Source organism: Chaetomium strumarium (genome assembly GCF_033439665.1).
Source record: "Chaetomium strumarium strain CBS 333.67 chromosome Unknown B0T15scaffold_5, whole genome shotgun sequence".
NCBI lineage: Eukaryota > Fungi > Ascomycota > Sordariomycetes > Sordariales > Chaetomiaceae > Chaetomium > Chaetomium strumarium.
Window position 1 is genome coordinate 1530258 of NW_026944433.1, and position 21493 is coordinate 1551750.

A 21493-nucleotide genomic window follows, 5' to 3' on the forward strand; every position below is an offset into this window, starting at 1 on the left:
TCCGCATTCTTTGTCCGCGCCCGCGCCCCCAACAGGCGCATAGCATCAGACTGCCGAGCAAGTCAAGTGGGATGCGACCGTATGTTGGCTTGAAAAGTTGGGCCTCGCTCGACCATGTACCTATGTCAGAGAGAGGAGTTGGAGACCCGTCTAGATTCTGCGCCTCTCGCCACGCCAGCAAAGAAGAAAGATGCTTCACGCGGTTGGAGTCAGGCGGCTACTGCTGAAGAAGGTATGTCCATACATACAGATGCTGCGTTGTCCTTTACCTCTGTATCATATCCTACTTACAGACAGACCGGACGCCCAGGGAAGCAGCTTCTCGGTCCCAGTCTCAACCCTGCCGCAGCTTAGCAGCGCCTTTGCACGGCGATCCAAATGATTCTTCGAGACAACAAGCAAATCCACATTGCGTGTCCATCCCGACCTTCAGCACGCATGTTTAAGCTCCCGGCGACCGACGCCGCCATCCGACTGCTGTTTTCTTGAGACATGGCTGCACAGACCCGTAGAACCGGACGGGACCCTGCAGCCGGTCGCCAGTCCTGACAATCAAACTAAGACACTGTTCAGTGGCGCTCAGGAAAACACGTGTGTGTAACGGTGAGATTGCGAGGCCCAGATCTCGGGCGATAATTTTCACGATCGCTAGGGAAAAGATCCCCCATCGAATTTCTTATTCGTCATCCTCCATGAGTGCGGCGAGCTCGGCCTCCTCTTCCGCGCTTAGCAAGTCGTTGTGGCCGATCTCGCCTTTTCCTTCCTCCACGGCAGGCTTCTCCTGCTCCGTGACAGCAGCATCCAACCCGGCCTTCGCCAAAGGCCAGGTCCGAACCGTGCCGTCAATGCTGACGCTGCACAGCCGCTCGCTCGACCCGCTCGGGCCCCCGAGGATGACCAGATCGGTGACCTCGTCGTAGTGTCCCGCAAGGGAGCAGTAGAGCTTGCCCGAAGCCCGATCCCAAAACTTGATATCCTCGTCTCTCCCAGCCGTGATGACCCACTGGTCCGTAATAGCGACGGCACGCACGTGGTCCCCGTGGTGGAAGGTGTCTACGCAGGTGAAACTTCTCAGCCTCGACAGGCACTTGGCCGTGCCGTCACCGCTCGAAGTCCACAGGTCGACCTCGTCACTGTCATGGTCCAGCACGAGCTTGTAAACGGTCGTCTCGTGTTCCAGGATGGTCCGGCGGTCGGTGCCCGGCGCGTTGGGAAGAGTCTCGACGACCTGCTCCCACCCATCCAACCGGATCTTCCACCGGCGGATGTGCGGGTCGCTGCTGGCGCTGACGAGACTGACCTCGTCCGGGCTGGAGCTGGCCGGGTCGACCACGAGGTGCTGCACGCTGAGCATGTTGACCGCACTGTCCTGCAGGGTGTGCAGCCGGGCACCTGACGCGATGTCCCAGACGATAATCTTCTTGTCGGCGCCACCGCTGATCAGGAGGTCCTTGCCCGCGGCCTTGGCGCATACGACGGCCTTGACGAAGTCTGTGTGGCCGACATACTTCCGCCCGAGAGCCCGCGAGGCCAGGTCCCAGGACCAGATCGTCTTATCCCAGGACCCGGCAAAGAGGATCCCAGACTTGGGGCCGCCGACAGCGACGCAGCACACCGGCGCGGTTGGGCCGCGGTATGCCGTCTTGATGTCGTCGGGGTTCTATGCAGCAGGACTAGCATTAGTGGCAATGCTTTTTTTCTTTTGTAATTGTGAGCTCCTAGCACATACGTCAAGGTTGACCACACGCACTGCGCCTGCGGATTCGGCCACGAGGAGGGCAGATGAAGGGGATCTGGGATCAGGCACGGCAGCGAGAATCTTGGATTTCAAGACTATGGGGCTCCCATATCTATTGGCGGCCTTGGCTGCCCGCCTCTGTCTCTTCTCCTGTTCGGCGCTGTGGGATGCATAAGTCAACAGGGGGCAATCTCATCGCAGCGTTGCCCCTTTTCGACTCACTCGGTCTGGAAGAAGTGCTCGGGGTCGGCGGACTGCATTCTGAAAGACTATGGCAGCAGTATGGCCTTGTTGGATGCGCAACGCTCACAACTCCTTATTAAATCCCAGAAGTCTTGCTGCCTGGTGAAACTCTCGGTTTCCTTCCACTGCTGCCTCTAGGTGCTGAGTGTTATGTGTTCCCGATACGGACGTACTATCTGATTTAGCACCTTGGTAGGTAATTATGGACAGGGGAGGGTTAGGGTGAGACTTGCCGGGCGTTTGTCAGCTGGATACGAATATCTCAGCTGTAATAATACTACAGATTACTAATCCGTACTTACCTGGTATCCGCACTGTGTGCTACTGTACTGCCAAGAAATTGGTGGGGATCAGCAACGCGAAAGTAAATTGAAACACGGTTGGACGCGTCTCCCTGTCGCAAGAAGGGAAAACAGAGAGAGTACTGCAGCTTCATCAGCAACACCGCTGGCGCCAGAGACCACTGCTGGAACCGGGGTCTTGACAGTGGGAAATACTCATTGTATCAATTCGACTTTTTTGCCCGCACAGTCGGCAGGGAGCACATGGCGTCGCTCATCGCTTCCAGGCCGCGGCCACGGCCGGCGCACACGCAGGGCACCACGCGCTGCGCATACACGCCCGACGGCTCCAAACTGGTGACGGTCGGCTCCAACAACACCATCCGCCTCTACAAGACGGGCTTTGACGGCGAGCCCACCAACATCGACGACTGTCAGGAACAGAACCTATGCGTATCGACGAGCAACGACTTCTTCGTGGCCGGCGCCGAAGACGGCACAGTCAGCTACTACTCGCTCAAGACCAACATCTTCGACAAATTCCTCCTGCGCACCTCCCTGCCCGTGCGCGATGTCGCCCTGTCGCCCGACAACAAGTGGTGTGCCGTGGCCAGCGACGAGCTGACCGTGAAGCTGGTCGGCATCAACGACAACACCAAGCTGCTCACGCTGAAGGAGCACGGCAAGCCCACCAAGCACCTGTCGTTCGAACCCAAAGGCAGTCTCCTGACCTTGTCGTGCACGGACGGGGTCATATATGTCTACTCCATGACTGCGGAGCACCCGGAGCTCATCCGGAAAGTGGACGGCGTCATCGGCAGGATGGAGACCGAGGCTGACGCATCGTGCGCGGTGGCGTGGCACCCCGACGGGCGGGCATTTGCCGTGCCGACGCCGACGAGGGATATTCAAGTTGTATCCAAGAATGACTGGGAGAAGCAGCGTGCCTTCAGGAACGGGCACGACGGGGACATCACTGCTCTGGCTTGGTCTCCAAACGGTGCCCTGCTCGCATCCGCCGGCAAGGACAAGAAGCTCCTGATCTGGTCGAGTAAGGATCAGAGCGTCGTTGCGAGATACGAGTATCCGAACGTCATCGACATCGCCTGGCATCCGACTCAGAACCTAGCCTCCTTCACCACTTCAGATGGCGAGGTCTTCATCTGCCCGGATTTCGTCTCGGAGCAGTTCGTCTCCATGCTGAGGCTGCCCCGACAGCCTGCGCCGTTTATCCATGATCCTCTCGAAGAAACAGCCGCCAACGGCCGGCGACAAGAGCCCGCCCGGACAGCTCTTCCGTCACGTCCACGGCCCGGTTCCCTCGACGACTTCGATGACCTGCTGGACGACGAATATGGAAACGATGACGATGGCTTCGTGGTCGACGATGATGGAGCTGGCTACGTGATGCCAGCTCATGCTCCACGAAAACGTGCTGCCGATGACGACGGTATCTTTGGACAGCGTCCCAACAAGCGCGGGAACTTCGTGCAGCCCGAGATCCATGGACCCTTCCAGCCTGGCTCAACCCCTTGGCGGGGGAACCGCAAGTACCTCTGTCTGAACCTGATCGGGTTCGTATGGACGGTTGACCAGGACACCCACAACACGGTTACGGTGGAGTTCTATGATCATGAATTCCACCGGGACTTCCATTTCACCGACACCTTCCTCTACGACAAGGCGTGTCTGAACGAGAAAGGTGCGCTCTTTGCATGTCCGCCGAGGGATGATGCTCCCGCCTACGTCTTCTACCGTCCCCACGAGACCTGGACACAGCGGAACGACTGGCGCATCCCCTTGCCCAAGGGTGAAGCTGTTTTGGCCATGTCGCTCAGCGATGCCTTCATCACGGTAACCACGACCGGCAACTACGTGAGAATATACACTCTGTTTGGCATTCCTTACAAAGTCTACCGGCCCAAGAGCACACCCATCGTCACCTGCGCCAGCTGGAGGGACTATGTCCTGACCATGGGCAACGGGCCGGTTGGCGCTGATGGCATGTGCCGGCTGCTGTACACCATTGAGAACATCAAGCGGGACGAAATCTGCCAAAACGAAGACACCGTGGCCCTGCCCGAAGGCGCCACCGTCAAGAGCGTCTTCTTCTCTGACAGTGGGGTAAGCTGCCCTTCAGGAGTCCCATAGGCCCTCTTTCACTAACAACGGAAAGGACCCCTGCATCTACGACTCGACCGGCACCCTCCTCACCCTCGTGCACTGGAGAGAGCCATCGCGCGCTTCCTGGATCCCCCTGCTCGACACCAAACTCCTTCCCCGCCTCGCCTCAGGGCGCAAACACGAAACCTACTTCCCGGTCGCCGTCGCCGACAATAAATTCCACTGTATCATCCTCAAGGGCGGCGACCAGTACCCCTACTTCCCGCGCCCGCTCCTGTCCGAATTCGACTTCTCGATTCCGCTCACCTCCGCACCGCGCCCAAAGAAGAAGAAGAAGAAGCGGCCAAACGGCGGGGCGGTCGACTCAGACGAGGAGATGCTTTCCGACGGCTTCCCAGACGAGTCCGACTCCGAGCCGGACGCGGAATCCGACCCCGAAACCGCCGACGACGGTGTTCAATCTTCCCCAGAATCCCTGAAACTCACCCAGACCTACCTCCTCAAGAGCCTGCACTCGACGCAGCTCCGCGACCTGCTGTCGCACACGCGCTCGACTGCCTCGCAGCGCGCCCTGCTCGCGCGCCTCGAGCTGGACATCGACAAGACGCTGCTGCAGCTGCTAGCCGTCGAGTGCCGCGAGGGCGGCGAGGAGCGGGGCATGCGCGCGCTCGAGATCGTGCAGCTCATGCGCGACCGCAGCGGCAAGATGCTCGAGGCTGCCGGCAAGGTGGCGGAGCGGTACGGAAGGGCGGTGCTGCGCGAGAAGATCCGCGAGTTGGGTGAGAAGAGGGTTGGTGCGGCTTTGGATGGGGAGGATGATGATGATGATGATGTTGATGAGGGTGACCCATTCTGATTTCCCTGATTTCCAGCCACATCTCCATCTGGCTCTACCTATACTGAGGACTGGAGTGATACTGTTGATTATGAGGGACTACGTACTACAGTAAGTAGGCAGTGAGCGGGCATGTGGAGGGGTTGACCGGGAATTGGGGTACTTGGGCTATGTTTGGTTTCGGAGTACTTTGTGGCTTTATGACGATGGCGTATATACAAAACGTACCGTGTCTCGTTTACTGTTGGTGTTGGTTTGGGCTGGTCTTATGGCATTGATGATGTACGCTCCATTCCGTCTGATGGCCATGGCTGGATTGAATGAGACATGAGTATTTTGTTTTTATTCCCGAGCAAGCTACCCGGGGCTTTTTCTACCTTCACGAAGTCGCAATATGGGCCTGATGAGTATGAGGTTCGGGTTCATTGGAACCCGGACGTTGGCTTGCAGACCCTTGCCACAGTCCATTCTGCTTCCATGCTTGATACCGTGGGTGAGTCTTTGTCTAGATATGCTGCAGGAACCATGGAGATACCAGAGAGTAACCTCTAAATTCTCCGCACCGCACAGACGGATCGTGCTCGAGCAATGCCCCCGAGCATCAGGTTTACGGCAGCAGCGAGTCTGCTGCATACCTAGGGTGCTAATAACAATTGCTAGACGGGAAGAGAGGGAAGATTAGATGACCTGCGCGATGGACCTATGCATCTGAGAGTTCAGCCACGAACAACCTAGGTAGTTTACAGTTTACACTGCCCATTATCCGTACTTAGCATAGTAAGAGGTCAACGAGTACTAGTAGGGATTGTCGTGGATGCCCTCGCACACTCGACACACACAAGACATCTCGCCATCCCTGCCGACAAAGCTTGGCGATGTGACATGATCGGCGCAAGCTGTGAATGAAGACCGGAGATGCTGGGGATGTGTAACGGTGTCCGTGCTCACTGCTTCAACCGGCTGGACAGGGGGGTGTTAAGGAAAAGCAGCAGGCTGCCCGTGTGTTCGTGACATCGCTGGCATATAAGGTTAATTAATAGAATGCTACTATATAGAAGGGTGAAACATGGGCCGCGTCGTGTTGGGACGGTCAGACGGCAAGGTGCCTTTGCAAGGTTACCTCTAGGCCTTTAAACAAGCCGGCTTTCCTGAGAAGTATACCGTAGTAGATACATATGTGGCCGTGGCGGGAATTGCTGTCTATCTCCTTTGGTATCATCCACGGCCATGATCATAGAGCTACTGGTTCTAAACGAGGCGCAAGGTGGGAGAGCGGCGCAGTGTTGAAAAGCCACCTCACTTCCCGGCTCATTAGGTACTAATAAGGTAGTAGCTGTAGGCGGGCGGCCGTGCAGTCGACCAAAAGTGTGTTGCGCACAATTGGGGGTTTCAGCGAGTAACTTATATCACCGACGATCGGCCCTGGGACAGACGCTCCCTGTCCACTCACTGGCTCAAAGTAGGAGGAGGGCTGAGAAAGCGACAGCATGCAAGCGGCAATCGAAAGGGGTAAAATGGCATCTCGACCTCAGCTCATCTGCTTGCTATCTTGGGCACGCACTACTACTTCAGAACCAACAGCTTGTGACGAACAGCTAATTCAAGGTTAACAAGGGCCTTGTGTTGTCATGTTTGTATTGTACAATGGGTTGGTTACCTGGTACTTACGGATACATGACGATGTTTTGCACTGGGTCCTGTCTCGATCAAATAATGTGCCTGCAGCGGGTTGCTTATGGGAAATGCAGTGGCACAGACGATGCAATATCATGAAAAAGGAAATTACCTGACAATGACATTGGGTTGAACTCTGCACTAGTACATGTACCAGCCCTGGTTAGATGTGTCACGGCAGGTGGCAGCTCGGCTTATACTAGTAGTAACCAGGAAGATCTCCAGCTACCAAGGGGCGAGCGAGGCTTGCACGGCATCAGGCATCACCAAGACTCAGTAACTCAGATCCGACACTCCGTGCTCCATGAACCAAGCGACGGATAGGTCATGCCTCATGCTCCACGTTCAGTCATCGACAGTGGCATGTCCTAGCAATGCCTTTCATCCTTTGCGAGTCGCGTGCCGCGCCGCGTGTTTGCAGCTGAGCTGCGGATGCCGCATTCGAATTGCGCCAGGCCAGCCCTTGAACAGAGGTATGACAGAAGCCCAGAACGGCAGGCGATTGGCGGCACAAAGGGACCCGTAACATTACAGCCTCTCAATCTGGAAACAACTTGAACCTCTCTTTCCCTTCCGTCCGCAAGGGCAAGTCACCGTGTCCCCGTTTGGAGTCACTATAGCGCTGAGCAGCGGGGTGCGTCCGGGTGTGGCTGGAGACACCTCTGTAGGGGAGCTGCGCTCCCATCGTCGGCGGCTTATGAGAGAAACATTCGGAGTTTCTCCTGCCAGCTTTTGAAACTGGTGTTCAAAGAACCTAAGCAGCCTCCATTTTTAGGGCGAAGAGCGGAAGAAGCATGTTGAAGATCTGCCGCTCAATCGCGATCGTCCCCACACGATATGCCACCCCACGTCTTTGCATCCTGTGGGTGAACGTGGCTGTGTGCTCAGTAACCGTCGGTGAGCATCGTTCAAGACAGAAGCTGCTGCCTTGCTCGGTCCTGGTGCTGGGCTTGTATCGGGGCTTTCCCCATTACACGTTTCCAAGTGATCTCTGCCATTTTCATGATGGGGTGGTGCCACCGAAAGAGAAGGTTGTGGAACCAGGACAGTGGTGAGTTGAGGTGTCCCAATTCGGCATTTCCCTACCGTAGTCTCCCTCCATGAGCTTCTCTGCCTTTAGACCCCCTGGTGCTCGGTTCGTTGCAACCTGCCTCTGCCGGCTCAGCCTTTCAAACTCATGGCGCAGGCGTTTCAGGAACTGGGGGCTAGGTGTTGATATCTAACCTGGAAGGTCTAGGATGCAGCGTGCGGTAGTTAGACAGAGCGGGTCAGGAGCGCTCTATCCAAGCCGGCTTCTGGAACACTGCCAGATTTTTGAGCGAAAACCTGGAAGGGCACGGACCATGGACGGACTGTATGCCAAGGCTACCTAGGTGGGTCCTCAAACGAAACCCCGGCCCCAAAAGTGGTTCTTTCACTCCGACGCAATTTGGTACCGAAAGGGGCCGCACCCCTCTGGCAAATCCAACGTTCACTGATGTCAACATCTTCGGAACTTGAACGTTAGGAACCCCTCATTGACCGCTGCTTGCTCTATTGCTTACTCTAGCTCATCGATTTATGACTACCCCGGAAGCGGCTTCAGCATACTACAAGCAGTACTGCGCAGTTGTGGACAGAGGTGAAGTTGCAAGTAATATATGTGTGGTGCGTTAGCCTCTTCAATAACTTAGTTACCTGACAGACGGATCCATCCGTCTGCGTGTGCGAAGTCGAACGCCCACTACCCGGCCAGTGTTCCTTGTGCATCCGCCAGGCTTGAACCGCACACTCGCAGCAGAAAGAACCGGAACCCCTGGTGCAGCACCCCCGGATCGGCCCCTTCGCTGTTTCTACCAATCAGTTGGCTCCCGCAGCTCCATCTGTCTCCAATGCTTCACTAGCCCGGAGTCTTTTTGCGCCACCGAAGCATAGGATCAAAATCCGAAAGGATATCCTCGGCGCGGTCCACTCTGGGCAGCATTCACACCATTCGAGTCAATCTTCCTTCTCTTGCCTACTGCTTTCTGTTCATTCTTTTGAGTTGCGAGACACGCACCTCGCCGTGCCGAAAGCGCCTGGTGCCGACTCCCAACTCCGTAGAGTGCGAAGCATCATCCGGGACTCCGTCCGGCGCCGCACACGAGAGCTACCCCTTCAAGATCGAGGGGCCTGATCTGGAATACCGGGCCCTTGCAACGAGGCATCGAAAGCAGCAAGGAATGAGCACAGCGGCCGAGAAAGCTGCATGTGGCCCCGCTACCTTATCTGAACGCGACCTATTGGCGCAACTCAGGACCGAGCCATAACCAGCAGGCGATGAGGTAAGTCCGGCCGTGGAGTATAGGGAGATGCTGTTCGCTGCCGGGTCCTCCGCCGGCTCTGCTAGAAAGAAAGAAAAAAAAAATCCAACGAGACGTATGAATCGGGTACTGACTGTGTCCGCATCTCCTAACAGGGCAGATGGCCACTGCGACTGAGAGTGCGCCGAGGAACCAAACCGTCGAGGGGTCAGAACCTTCAATGGGTGCGAGGACCATTCCAATAATTGCGCCTACGATCCAGATGTCTACGTCGCCATCCCCGGGTGAGCCAATGGATATCACCAGCCCAACGAGTACAAATGTCGCGGCCGCGGCGACCAAGAGCCCAGAGCACGATGTCAAGGCCAATGGAGGGACTGGCGACCGCCTGCAACCACCGGCGCCGCAAAACGACGCATCGTCCTCGGAAAACTCCATGCCGGCACCATCCGCGGCTGCGTCCGGCACCCACCAGCCCAAGGTCCAGACTGCCTTCATTCACAAGTTATGGAGGTGCGCTTCCTCCCCGATCCACCCTGCACCCTGGCTGCGGGCACTAAACATCGTGGCAGCATGTTGGAAGACCCCAAGATACGGCACCTTATCTCATGGACAGAGAACTCGGACAGCTTCGTCATCCAGCCGACCCACGAATTCTCCAAAGTGCTAGCGTAGGTCATACCCCTTGTAGAGGCAGTTGGCGCGGCCCTTGCTGAGCGCGGACAGTCAGTACTTCAAGCACACAAATATCTCCTCCTTCGTACGGCAGCTCAATATGTATGGGTTTCACAAAGGTAATGGCCGGGAGATGTGGCCGAGCTCTGCGGCATTGGGCGACGAGCCGCTGACAAGCACACAGTGAGCGACGTCTTCGCCCACGGCACGCCCGACGCGACCATGTGGGAGTTCAAGCACGGCAACGGCAACTTCAAGCGGGGAGACATGGTTGGCCTGCGCGAGATCAGGCGGCGGGCGTCGCGCCATGCTTTGGTGCACCGCGAGTACAACAACCAGAAGGCGCCGCCGTCGCAGCCTGGCACGCCGGCGGAGCCTATGGCGCCCATGCCGGATGCGGCCAACCCGAGAATCAGCAGCATTGAGCACAGGCTGTACGAGATGAGCACGCGGCTGCAGCGCTACGAAGAGAACGCGCAGTGCATGCAGGTCAAGCACCAGGCCATCATGGACACGGTGGCCCGCTTGCTGCAATTTAACCACGACCTGTCGCGCGCCGTTCTAGCCCTGGCTCCGACCCCTGACAACCCGATACACCGGGACGGTAAGTGCGGGTCTATTACAAGCGCGTGGAGGGAAATGGTATAGCCTAATGCCTTTTGATAGTCTTAGCGTTACAGTCCGAAGTCCAGCGACAGATGGACATGTTCCGCACGCTGGACGAGCCTCACGATACGATGTTCGCCAGTACCCGTTCGTATTTCGCAAACGTGGAGAATGCACCGGTCTCGCCACGGCAGCTACCCCAAGATGACCCCCGTAGGACCAATCTCGCGGTGCCGCAGCCCCGGCAGCCAAACCACTACCGGCCGTCGGTGCCGTCCAACCTCTCAATCAGCACCCGGCGCTCATATGGATCAATAGGCGGCAATAGCACCCAATCATCGCCGTCATCCATCCGCGTCCATGCGCCGCCGCCGCCGCCACCGGGGCCGCCGGGGCCGCACCCTCTGGCAAATGTCGAGCTGCCGCCCGGCAGCCTCGCGCGCCGTCATACCTCGGCTGACATCCGTGCACACGGCTGGCAGCCCAACCCGCCTCCCTTCGCGTCCGGGCCGCCTTCCTCACACTGGCCGTCGTCGCCGAGCCGTCTTCCCATCCCCGACGACCAGCTGCGGTTCCGCGGCGACTCGTTCTCTCAATACTCCCTGAACGTGCCGTCACAGCCCCACTCGCGACCGGCCACGCCTCCGCTGCCGCACCTGTCCAACGGGGGCCCGCCGCCCTCGATGGACACGTTTGGCAGCTGGTCGTGGAACTCGGCCAACCGCAGCGACAACCGGAATCTCATGGTCAAGGACCACTCGGCGCCGCCCACCAGGCGGGGCAGCATGGCGCACATCCTGAACCCGACCGACACGGCCGAGAGACCGGATGAGGACAGCTTAGACCCGAGGGGCGACGACGACCGGAAGCGGAAGAGGTTGCAATGATGTGGCGTCCACCGCATTCTCAATCACCTCGATTTTCAATCCTGATATCTACGTGCATACATAGATACACCCGTCATCTTCTGTCCTTGCGTCCTTGCCTTGGCACCGTCATCCAGGTCCCCGAGCAAAGGCGTCCCGAATGTTCCAACTTTGGAACTATCAATTCCGTCAAACCCTTGTTCTCATCCCGTTGTAATTCAACGGTTGGGTTACCCTGTTTGGTATTTTGTGGCAATATCATGTCCGGTTTTTTTTTTTTTTTTTTTTTTTTTTTTTTTTTTTTTTTTTTTTTTTTTTTTTTTTTTTTTTTTTTTTTTTTTTCCATTGTTCTCTCGCAATCGCATTTTATCCACCCCGGGGAACGAAGAAAGTCAACGTCCATCTTAACAACTGTTCTAATCCCGCCGCCCCCTTTTCGGAACCGAGACCAGCGCGCGTTTCCGCGCATAATTCGGTTGTATTCAGGACTTGGATGAGTTAGGGAGAAGGCTGCAGTCAGTCTCGCTTATCCGCCTTTTCCAAATCTCAAATTACATACATGAGTAGCTTGGTCACGCCGTCCCCCCTTGCTCTTCCTTCGTTTATCTGTTCGAGGTATTCATTTCCCATCGGCAGTAAGGCAATCACTTCAGCTCTTGCTTGCTCTCCTTGGACGGCTGGGTTTGCATGAGAGGGAGGGGGCAATCTGGTTATTGGATGGATACCTACCACATACCTTCGGTGGGAGAAGCAGGGAGGGAGGACTGACTGTCTGTCTGGGTGGTGGGTAAGTGCCCTGTTTGCTGCTTGTATGTATGTACAATGATTGTTGAAGGGATGGGATGGTGGTGCCTTCTGTTGGCTTGCAAGAGCCGGGTTTACCCTCTGTATTGTCTGCATAGGTGGAGTGGGCGGTTCGTGTCATGGTTGTGAGAAAAGGTACCATCTACGTCTGGGGTTGTTGATGGCTTGAATAGGTAGGGTAATGTCTGGAAGCGCAGTTGTCCTGTATGTCGCGGTTATGTCTGGTATGGTCGTGACACTCGCTGTCAAGGCTGTGATCTTGCTCTGATGGGAGGTCTCTGGGTGCGTAAGGTAGTAGGAGCTTCACCCTGATAATGGAAGCTTTTTTGAGATCTCGTGTTGTCTATCTCAGGCCTTAGGCTGCAGGATGTCAATGATGTTGTTTCCTGTTTGGATACCCATTTTCAAAGGAGGCATGCTTTGGGGACTGGGAACAGTAAGTTTCGGACCCTAGGGACAGTATTTTAACCAAATATGGTTAGCGCCCCCGAAAATGATGTCTGCTGCGCATCGCACCCGCCCATCGCACTTCGACATGACACTCAATTACCAGGTGCCATATATTCTATTGCCATTCGGAGACTTCAATTGACGATTGAATGCGCGGGCGGAAATGGCTGGCAAATTCAAGCTGGAAATAGTAAGGTATTGGGCTGTGGCGCAGGCGCTAGGCCGATGTGGTTACAATACTGTCCCTAGGGTCCGAAGCTTAGTGCTTGTCCCAAAAGTATGTCTCTTTCAAAGATGCCAATTCCTAAACCCATAAAAAGAAGCGGTGTTTCCGAGCCTGAGCAAGGTTGATACAATTTTGCCTAGTGACGTATGTTGTAACTACAGCATACTATTCAGAGAGCATCGAGGCCTCTTGTTTCTCACTCCCCTCCACCTCGACCTTCCCATCATTCCCCCTTTCCTGTTTCTTCTTGGTCTTCTTGTTCTTCTTGTTCTTCTTCCTCATCTTCTTCTCTGCAGCTAACTGTCCCTGCCCTGCTCCACGGTGCCCATCGTTTTCTTCCGCTACCCCAACGCTCGCATCCGCATCACCCATAGTGTCATCAGCATCTCCCTCATCCCTTTCGTTTCCATTCAGCTCTGATGCTGCTGCAGCACCCGGCCCTATCTCCTTCCCCTCCTCCTCCTCCGCCAGAACCTCACCAACCCGAACTTTCTTCCTCGCCGGACCGTCCACGCCATTTCCCTCTCCTTCCCTCCCGTACTCTTCCGTCCGCTTAGCCTTGACCCTCGCCCGCCCACCAGCCTTGACAAGCGAGCCCTTGCCCACCTCCTCTTCGCTCTCGCTGTCCTCCGCCATCCTCTTCCTGTTGGCCTTGGCCTCGGCAACCTGGCGCGCCGCGTTCCGTCCTAGGACTCTCCTCCGCAATGCCGCTGTGTCTTTGCTTTCTCCGTTGTTCTTGGAGGAGGAGGAGGAGGAAGCGGGCGAGGGGGATGGGGAGAAGCCTAGCCCTGCGTTGCTCGATGCCGAGTAGAGGTCCTGCTCGTCTTCTATCCCGCTGCCGCTGCCGCTGCTGCCGCCGTTGGATTGGGAGTTGAAGTGGTGTGGGGTTGAGATTTCGGTGCCATTTGGAGCGTGGCCGGTGGTGGCCAGCGAGGAGAAGCCGCGCCCTATCCCCTGAGTGGTGGTGGTGGTGGTGGTTGTGCTGGAGCGGTGCTTGGAGATGGTCGAGGTGATGCGTTGGTGCTTGGCTAGCCCGAGGCCAATCTGATTGAAGATGGCGTGCGCGGCAATGGGGAGTTTGTCTTTGGGGTCATCTCCGTTGGTGGACATGGTGTGAGATCAGTTGCGGTGTGAAATTGAAAGCTAGGTTGGTGAGTTGAGTGTGATGTGACTTTTGAGTCTTGTTGGCTGCGTTATGTCAGGTAGGCGAGTGTATGAAGCGCAGTCGTAATGGTTGACCCGAAATGTTTGGCAACTACTCAGGTATGTTGATCATGTATGTACGTACAATACACCCTCGTCCTTATCCGAAGAGATGAGCGTGAGACCCGACTTGCTCGCTGTCCGGTTGTGTTGAGAATTTGATGCTTATCGGGTTTGGCCCGTGATTGGCCACCGGATAAATGAATAATTATCCTCTTACATTGCAATATCGACCTTTCGAGGCCAAATTCATACTTTATGCAGGTATCCAACTACACCACTCCGGGGAGTTCGAGAGTCCCTTCGCTCAAGCGATCTCACCATCCTCGGCCTCGAAGAAGGCGACCGGCACGCCATGGCCCGGCGCACCCACGATCTCGGCCTTGTGGAACTGCGCATACCAGTCGCCACGATATTCCAACCGCTGATACTTTTGCAGCAGCCGAACAACTGTCAAATCGCCCGGCATCATTAGCATCATCAACCAAACTGAGTAAAACCAGAGAGTCCGGGGGAAGAAATCAAAAGGAGAACCTACGAGTAAAAGCCATCTCCGTCATAGCAAAATTCTGCCCAACACAAATCCGCGGCCCGCCATTGAACGGCACGTAGTTCCACGCCTTTGGCGTCCAGCCATCCCACCTCTCAGGACAGAACACGGCCGGATCCGGGAACTCCTCTCCGTTAGGGCCCTTTTCAGGATACAGGTCGCGCCGCCGCTGCATCGCCAGGGTGCTGTACACGACGACATCCCCCTGCAGAACGGCAATGTCCGGCTGGCCGGGCCGTCCGGGCAAGGTCGTATCCTGCAGCGCCGCGCGTAGGTTGTACGGCACGGCCGGGTACAGGCGCAGGGTCTCGTTGAGCGTATGGGTGAGGTAGGTCATGCTCTTGAGGTCCTCGTAGGACGGGGCGCGGTGCGGGCCGACGGTGGAGAGGACCTCGTTGCGCAGCTTGGCGTACACGGCCGGGTAGTGCGCCAGCTCGTAGATGGTCCACGACAGCGTGGCGGCCGTCGTGTCGCGCCCCGCGATGAGCACGGCCATCAGCTGGTCCCGGATCACCTTCGCGTCGCGCGTGAAGCGGGCGATGTTGTGCAGGAAGGTGAAGTCCTTGTCCGAGCTGCTGGACAGCTTGTCGAGTTCCGAAGGCGAGAGGGAGAGGGTCCGCTCGATGAAGGGCGAGATGAAACGCTCGAGGATGCGGATGCCCCGGTAGTAGCGGTAGGTGGGGATCAGGAGGCGGAAGGGACTGCGGGGGTGGTTAGTTGATGAGGGCCCGGGGGGGAACTGGGTGCGAAGGGATGAGGACGGACGAAAGGATGGTAAGGAGCATCTGGATGCGTTGGACGTCTTGGAACGCAGCTACGAATTCGTGTTTCGGGCTGTCAAGGTCAGTAACACCGCCAGCATCGAATGCGTATGGAGAGTCAAAAGAGATAGCTCACTTGTTCAGGCTGTTGACGCTCCCGCCCAGCAGGAAGTCGGTGGTCACGTCGAGCGTCATGCGGTAAAAAAGATCCATCACGTCCACGGTCTGCCCCGAGGCAGGTAGCTTGCTGATGAGGGCGCCCGCCCACCTGTCAAAGATCTCGAGATCGCGGACCCTATCCTTGATGAACATAGGCCGGATCAGGGCCCTGCTGTCCGACCACAGCTGGCCGTCCGTGGTGAAGATGGAATCGCCCAGGAAGGGACTCCAAACCTCGTGGAAATGCGGCCCCTTGCCATACTCTCGGAACTTGGTCGTCAAGATCGTCTTGACGTGCTCGGGCTCTCGCGTCATCAGGAAGCGGGTTCGGCCCAGGAAGGCAATCTCGACACAGTTGGGGCATTCTGGGGTCGCCCAGTCGAAGATGTGGCCGTAATACCAGTCAAGTATGTTCTTTGTCTGGCAGTAGCCGGCCTTGATGAAGAACGGGAGCCCTGAGCTGGTTAGAAATGCCCCTCTCGGCCAACCCCTTCTCGATTGCTCACCGAATAGCGGATTCGTTGCTAATACAGCAGACCGGACGGCGCCGAGTCTGCGGATCTTGTGGTCTACAATAGCCCTCCGTGTCACGAATAAGATGACCAGGCAGCTCAGGACGAGCGCCGGCGTGTACAGCGGGCCTAACGCGAAGAGGAATCCGATCATTCTATTGGCAGTCTTGTTCTGGCCGAAACTCAACATAGCCTAGACGATGTCTCCTTCCGAGGAGACAAGAGTGACCCCATCGGAACTTATAACCTTGACAGTAGACAACGAGCCCGCTTCCATCCTCAATGGCTCGTTAACGCTCTTTATGACTGCCTCTGACTCGACATGATCCTGGATCGTCGGGAAGATCCCGCACATGTTCAATCGACCAGGCGACAGTTGCGGGGCACCCCGCAGCCCCGGAGCTTCGGTTGGACGCGGACGAGGGGCGGGGGCTCAGGTCGATCTTCGTCAGCTGGCCATGGATTGGTGATAACAAAGATGGAACTAACCCTTATTACGGTAGTGTCTTGCGAGATTGATCGAGTTTAGTTGCGTCTTTGTCACGTGGGAGAATTACGGAACGTACACAATAGAATTGCTGAGATACCACTTCGGAAAGGTTCCGACTCTTATTATATGTCGGGGACTTGACATCCCGGACCAGTGCCGTATGTAGAGCCAGGGGAATGGTACCACAATGTGACGTGGTAGTGATAACGTTCGCTCGTGGAAAGATCTGGTACATGCTGAGAAACGAACAGGCCTCTGAACGCGATGGCCATAGGTATTTTGAATTGAGACATACTTTTGGGACAGTAACTGAATAAACCCCGGGGACTGTTTTGTAACCACATCCGGCCTAGCGTCTGCACCATAACCCAATGCCTTATTATTCCCAATTGATTTTGCCAGCCATTTCCGCCTGCGCATTCAATCGTCAATTGAAGTATCCGAATGGCAATAGCATATATGGTAATTGAGTGTCATGTCGAAGTGCGATGTGCGGGTGCGATACGCAGCCAGGTTTGGTTAAAATATTGTCCCCGGGGTCCGAAGCTTACTGTCCCAAAAGCATGTCTCCCTTGAATTAGTGCTAGTGTAACGGATCTGTAGGTCCCTCTGTCGGTAACAGAATCCGCGGTAGTTGTAGCTATTGGGCGTATCTTTTGTCTAAGAAGGGTACGCAGGTATTAAGCCTCGTTCACATTCTCTGTGTTTATACGTAGAAGTAGAGATATTTCAGGCTACACATGCAGATGCAAGCCGAACTTGGTTTCTGAAGGTGCGGAAGGCCATGACAATTCCGACGTGCCTGTGCCGTCTCGTCGTGCACACATCGAATCTGCGTGGTTAACATCATTGGCCCGGAAACTCCCGCGAGAGCAAACCACCAACCGCGATAGTTAGCACCTGGGGAGCGTCATTTCCCAAAGCGAGCTAGGGCCCCCTCGATCAACCTACACAGGATTTTCTGGCAACATCACCGGCGACCTCATCACCCTGCGGCGTCCAATTCCAAAGCCCATTCACAATGTTCAGACTCGGTCGCAGCCGCGCATTGGCGTCAGCCCTTGGCGCGCCCAAGGTACGAATTCTCTCGCTGATAGACCTGTTTTTTGACCGCTGGGAAGCTTCGCGATCTGAAACTGACATTGCTGCCAACCGCAGGTTTCTCCCTCAGCCAGACTCCCCAGCATCGCGCAACAACAACAAAGGAGAGCGCTGAGCATCCACGAGTACCGTTCGGCAGACCTCCTGCGCCAGGTGAGCGAATTGCAACTTTTCATACTCGAATGCGCTCCTTATCGGAGGGATTTGCAACCCTTCGCTGACACGGCTCGACCGGCAACAAACAGTATGGCATTGATGTCCCGAAGGGCTCCGTCGCGACGACGGCGGCTGAGGCCGAGGCGGTCGCGAAGCAGATTGGCACCGACGACATGGTGATCAAGGCACAGGTCCTCGCCGGCGGGCGCGGCAAGGGCACCTTCGACAACGGGCTCAAGGGGGGTGTGCGTGTCATCTACTCGCCCACCGAGGCCAAGATGTTCGCCGAGCAGATGATCGGCCACAAGCTCATCACCAAGCAGACGGGCGCCGGCGGCCGTCTGTGCAACGCCGTCTACATCTGCGAGCGCAAGTTCGCCCGTCGCGAGTTCTACCTGGCCGTGCTCATGGACCGCGCCTCCCAGGGACCCGTCATCGTGTCGTCGTCGCAGGGAGGCATGGACATCGAGGGCGTCGCCAAGGAGAACCCGGACGCCATCACGACCACCTACGTCGACATCAACGTCGGCGTGACGGACGAGATGGCGCGCGGCATCGCCACCAAGCTCGGCTTCAGCGAGCAGTGCGTCGAGGACGCCAAGGACACGATCCAGAAGCTGTACAAGATCTTTCTCGAGAAGGACGCGACGCAGATCGAGATCAACCCCCTCTCGGAGACGTCGGACCACAAGGTCATGTGCATGGACGCCAAGTTCGGCTTCGACGACAACGCCGACTTCCGGCAGAAGGAGGTGTTCAACTGGCGCGACACGACGCAGGAGGACCCGGAGGAGGTGCGGGCGGCCGAGGCCGGGCTCAACTTCATCAAGCTGGACGGCGACATCGGCTGCCTGGTCAACGGGGCCGGGCTGGCCATGGCGACCATGGACATCATCAAGCTGAACGGCGGGCAGCCGGCCAACTTCCTCGACGTGGGCGGCGGCGCCACGCCGGCGGCCATTAAGGAGGCCTTTGAGCTCATCACCAGCGACCCCAAGGTGTCGGCCATCTTCGTCAACATCTTTGGCGGCATCGTGCGCTGCGACGCCATCGCGCACGGCCTCATCAACACGGCCAAGACACTCAACCTCAAGATCCCCATCATCGCCCGCCTGCAGGGCACCAACGTCGAGCAGGCGCACCAGCTCATCAACGACTCGGGCATGAAGATCTTCTCGATTGACGACCTGCAGAGCGCCGCCGAGAAGGCGGTCCAGCTGTCCAAGGTTGTCAAGATGGGTGCGTGGCCTCCCTGCTCTCCGGAGGGTTGAAAAAACGAGAACGTGTTTTACTAACATTTCTTCTTCTCTCCCTCTCTCTACAGCTCGTGACATTGACGTTGGCGTTGAGTTTACTCTGGGTATCTAAGTGGGCGGCATAATAGACTGGGGCACGGCGGGTTGTTGGCTTTTCTCTCCTTTTGCCTCCTTGTGTACATGCAACCCCAATGATGCAGTGCATGCATGCCTAGGCACCTAGGTAATCTGCGTTGCGTATCTGTATATGCGGGAAAGAGAAGCGGGTTACCCTGACGCACTGCTACTTAACTACTAGACTTTCGACTATGGCAATGGCACTCTTCCTTGTTTCTCTTTTTAGCAGTCGGTGAAGATGGATATTTATACTGATTTGAGGTTGTAGTGAGACGTTGGATCCGGCGCTTAAGGGACGGCGGGTAGGTACCTAGGTAGGTAGGGTCGAATCATCCGTGGTTCAACGTCGGTAACACAAAGCACAGCCATGGGGGGGCGGGAGGTGGAAAGGACCTCACACTGTATGGTCCAGCCGCCCCTTGACAACGGTAGGCCAAAGCGGCACGGTCCGGTCCTGCAGCGGCCGAGATGGGATCCTGGATATCCTTTTTCCCGTCTCCCGGTCCTGCGGCTGTAGTGCTGAAAACTACGTAGGCGTGTTTTAGGTGAACTACCTACCTAGGGAGGTAGACTGACTGAACTCAGCTCATGGTATTCAATGTTGATAAGCTCTGTCAGCCTATCGTTGTGATTTCGGGATTCGGCAAATGTAAGGTCTATCACGTGATTGCTCTAGATACTGTGTTTCGAAGCTCATGCAAAAGGTAAGTGAGGCTGCTGGCGGCCGTTTTCATTCTGCAAGGGTCTTCCTGGCGGTCGTATAGTTCTGGCCTCCAAACTATATGCATGGCTGCGTTGTTCTTGTGTTTTATGCGCTTGCATACTGGAGGGTTCCTGTGTTTTGCCAGTTTCGGTATGACAGCTGCAGGAACGTGGCGGTCACTGGCGTGGGAGGCTCAGGTTCTCACTTGGGATATATGTCGAGATATGAGCCGTGTAACACAACTTGAAGCATGGTGCGTGTGCGAGGCCGTCGTGCTGTGTCTTGTGGTGCCGTAATATATATCAACGGCGACATCGTGCGAGGCTGCTCGTACGACGGGGCTTGCTCGGGCTTGTCTCGGAGTGGATGTGGCGATGGGACGTTTGATATATAAAGTTCGCACTTACTCCTTTTCACGGCTCCATTGTTTTTGGCAGTCTACATATGTGACTTCTCATGCCTTTGCCGTTACCAAAGGCACCATTATTCCACACTCCTGGCACGCAAATCAGATCAAAACACTAAACCGGGCACGTTACCCGCCGCAACACCCTTTCGGCGATTTACCCAGTACCCTCTCTATCAAAAGCCAGCATCCTCTTAGCTACCACAGCCCATCCGGAAAACATCCAGCGCAGAAAGACGCCAAGGCAGCTTTCAGTTTCAATCTTCCCATTATATATCGCTGCATCATAACATCTTCATGATGGCCGGCCTACCAGTCTGCCCCTGTGGCGCCTGCTTCAACTCGGCTCCTCAGTACTATGTCCCTATCCAACTACAAAAGAAACCATCACAGCCGTTTCCTTCTCGTCGTTCAACAGGAGATGCCAAGAGGGGAAGGACTGGCTATGGCAACACGAGCTTGAGCTTCTTCAGGAGAAAGCTCCGGCGCACTCGGAGCATCGTGAGCACAACATCGGCCCTGGTTGGGTTGACTGCTGATGCGCAGCCCATGGGCGTTTCTGAAAGCGAAAAGAGAGAGGGTTAATGATGGGTTGCTGGAGTTTTGTGGGCAATGATGGGTTTCACTAGGTTATGGGCGTTTGGGAGGGTCCCTGAGGGAGGGGTGCAAACATGATGGATGACTGCCATGATTTTGGCTCGTCGTTTTATTACCTCTTGATGTCTTCTTCGATCACGCCAGATACCAGTTTCCTTTTTCTGTTTTGGGGTTTCATTTTACACTGTTGTATGGAGTGGTGGTGATGGACGGTTGGCAGTTATTATTTTCAAGGTATCCTCACTGATGAATTCACGATGACGCGAAGTGCTCTCATTCATACAACTATACCACCTCGCTCCTTTCAAAAGTCAATCCTTACTTTCTTGTGTGGCTCTTCTCAGATACGAATACCATCATCTCGGCCTTTTACTCGGCTCTGTTCCCAACCTTGTCAATGTCAACCACACGCATACCCCTTTAGATAGCAAAGTACTAGTAGGATACTAGGCTCCCGGGACTGGTACATGCTCATGGGAGCCGTGTCTTTGGCCGCCGAAAATTCCACAGCTTCCTTCAAACAACCACTACTTCACCGACAATGACCTTTCATTTACTGTAGGCTCAGTGATGCCCCAAGCCCTGGCATGTACTCCTCTTATTGTCAAGAGCAGGCAACAAGTGCCCATTGATTTTGATTATTCAATATGTTAGTTCTTAAGTACAATGAAATACATA

The 21493-nt window shown here is 56.0% G+C and overlaps 6 protein-coding genes across 6 annotated transcripts; 3 read left to right on the forward strand and 3 right to left on the reverse strand.

The window, feature by feature from the left end:
- Positions 1-451: 451 nt before the first annotated feature.
- Positions 452-2193, reverse strand: B0T15DRAFT_238271 (WD40-repeat-containing domain protein). Its single transcript, XM_062863038.1, has 3 exons — positions 1961-2193; positions 1730-1898; positions 452-1660 (listed from the first exon to the last, which is right to left on the reverse strand). Exons 1-3 carry the CDS (start codon positions 1996-1998, stop codon positions 677-679), a joined length of 1191 nt encoding a protein of 396 aa, XP_062720135.1. The 5' UTR covers positions 1999-2193; the 3' UTR covers positions 452-676.
- Positions 2194-2379: 186 nt separating this feature from the next.
- Positions 2380-5429, forward strand: B0T15DRAFT_238283 (WD40-repeat-containing domain protein). Its single transcript, XM_062863039.1, has 2 exons — positions 2380-4386; positions 4439-5429. Exons 1-2 carry the CDS (start codon positions 2527-2529, stop codon positions 5240-5242), a joined length of 2664 nt encoding a protein of 887 aa, XP_062720136.1. The 5' UTR covers positions 2380-2526; the 3' UTR covers positions 5243-5429.
- A 3908-nt stretch (positions 5430-9337) lies between these two features.
- Positions 9338-11345, forward strand: B0T15DRAFT_512517 (HSF-type DNA-binding-domain-containing protein; the record flags this gene model as incomplete). The annotated part of the gene is made up of 5 exons (XM_062867987.1): positions 9338-9690; positions 9750-9848; positions 9904-9971; positions 10037-10456; positions 10519-11345. The coding sequence occupies 5 exons, from the start codon at positions 9338-9340 to the stop codon at positions 11343-11345; spliced, it is 1767 nt and encodes a 588-aa protein (XP_062720137.1).
- A 1131-nt stretch (positions 11346-12476) lies between these two features.
- Positions 12477-13914, reverse strand: B0T15DRAFT_512518 (uncharacterized protein; the record flags this gene model as incomplete). The annotated part of the gene is made up of 2 exons (XM_062867988.1): positions 12477-12555; positions 12971-13914. 2 exons carry the CDS (start codon positions 13912-13914, stop codon positions 12477-12479), a joined length of 1023 nt encoding a protein of 340 aa, XP_062720138.1.
- Positions 13915-14114: 200 nt separating this feature from the next.
- B0T15DRAFT_238361 (cytochrome P450) lies at positions 14115-16360 on the reverse strand. The gene is made up of 5 exons (XM_062863040.1): positions 15984-16360; positions 15455-15932; positions 15323-15391; positions 14546-15258; positions 14115-14457 (listed from the first exon to the last, which is right to left on the reverse strand). The coding sequence occupies exons 1-5, from the start codon at positions 16177-16179 to the stop codon at positions 14315-14317; spliced, it is 1599 nt and encodes a 532-aa protein (XP_062720139.1). The 5' UTR covers positions 16180-16360; the 3' UTR covers positions 14115-14314.
- Positions 16361-17500: 1140 nt separating this feature from the next.
- Positions 17501-19007, forward strand: B0T15DRAFT_486001 (ATP-grasp domain-containing protein; the record flags this gene model as incomplete). Its single annotated transcript, XM_062866332.1, has 3 exons — positions 17501-17554; positions 17638-17733; positions 17826-19007. 3 exons carry the CDS (start codon positions 17501-17503, stop codon positions 19005-19007), a joined length of 1332 nt encoding a protein of 443 aa, XP_062720140.1.
- Positions 19008-21493: the final 2486 nt, after the last annotated feature.

What these genes read in the sequence shown, in the direction of transcription:
- B0T15DRAFT_238361 (XM_062863040.1), bottom strand. Translation starts at nt 16,179, where the DNA reads ATGTTGAGTTTCGGCCAGAACAAGACTGCCAATAGAATGATCGGATTC. An exon ending in AGCAACGAATCCGCTATTCG is followed by an intron (nt 15,933 to 15,983) that starts GTGAGCAATCGA and finishes TAACCAGCTCAG; the next exon opens with GGCTCCCGTTCTTCATCAAG. An exon ending in ATGCTCCTTACCATCCTTTC is followed by an intron (nt 15,259 to 15,322) that starts GTCCGTCCTCAT and finishes CCACCCCCGCAG; the next exon opens with TCCCTTCCGCCTCCTGATCC.
- B0T15DRAFT_238271 (XM_062863038.1), bottom strand. Translation starts at nt 1,998, where the DNA reads ATGCAGTCCGCCGACCCCGAGCACTTCTTCCAGACCGA. An exon ending in GAGCACTTCTTCCAGACCGA is followed by an intron (nt 1,899 to 1,960) that starts GTGAGTCGAAAA and finishes TGCATCCCACAG; the next exon opens with CGCCGAACAGGAGAAGAGAC. An exon ending in TGCGTGTGGTCAACCTTGAC is followed by an intron (nt 1,661 to 1,729) that starts GTATGTGCTAGG and finishes CCTGCTGCATAG; the next exon opens with AACCCCGACGACATCAAGAC.
- B0T15DRAFT_238283 (XM_062863039.1), top strand. Translation starts at nt 2,527, where the DNA reads ATGGCGTCGCTCATCGCTTCCAGGCCGCGGCCACGGCCGGCGCACACG. An exon ending in TCTTCTTCTCTGACAGTGGG is followed by an intron (nt 4,387 to 4,438) that starts GTAAGCTGCCCT and finishes AACAACGGAAAG; the next exon opens with GACCCCTGCATCTACGACTC.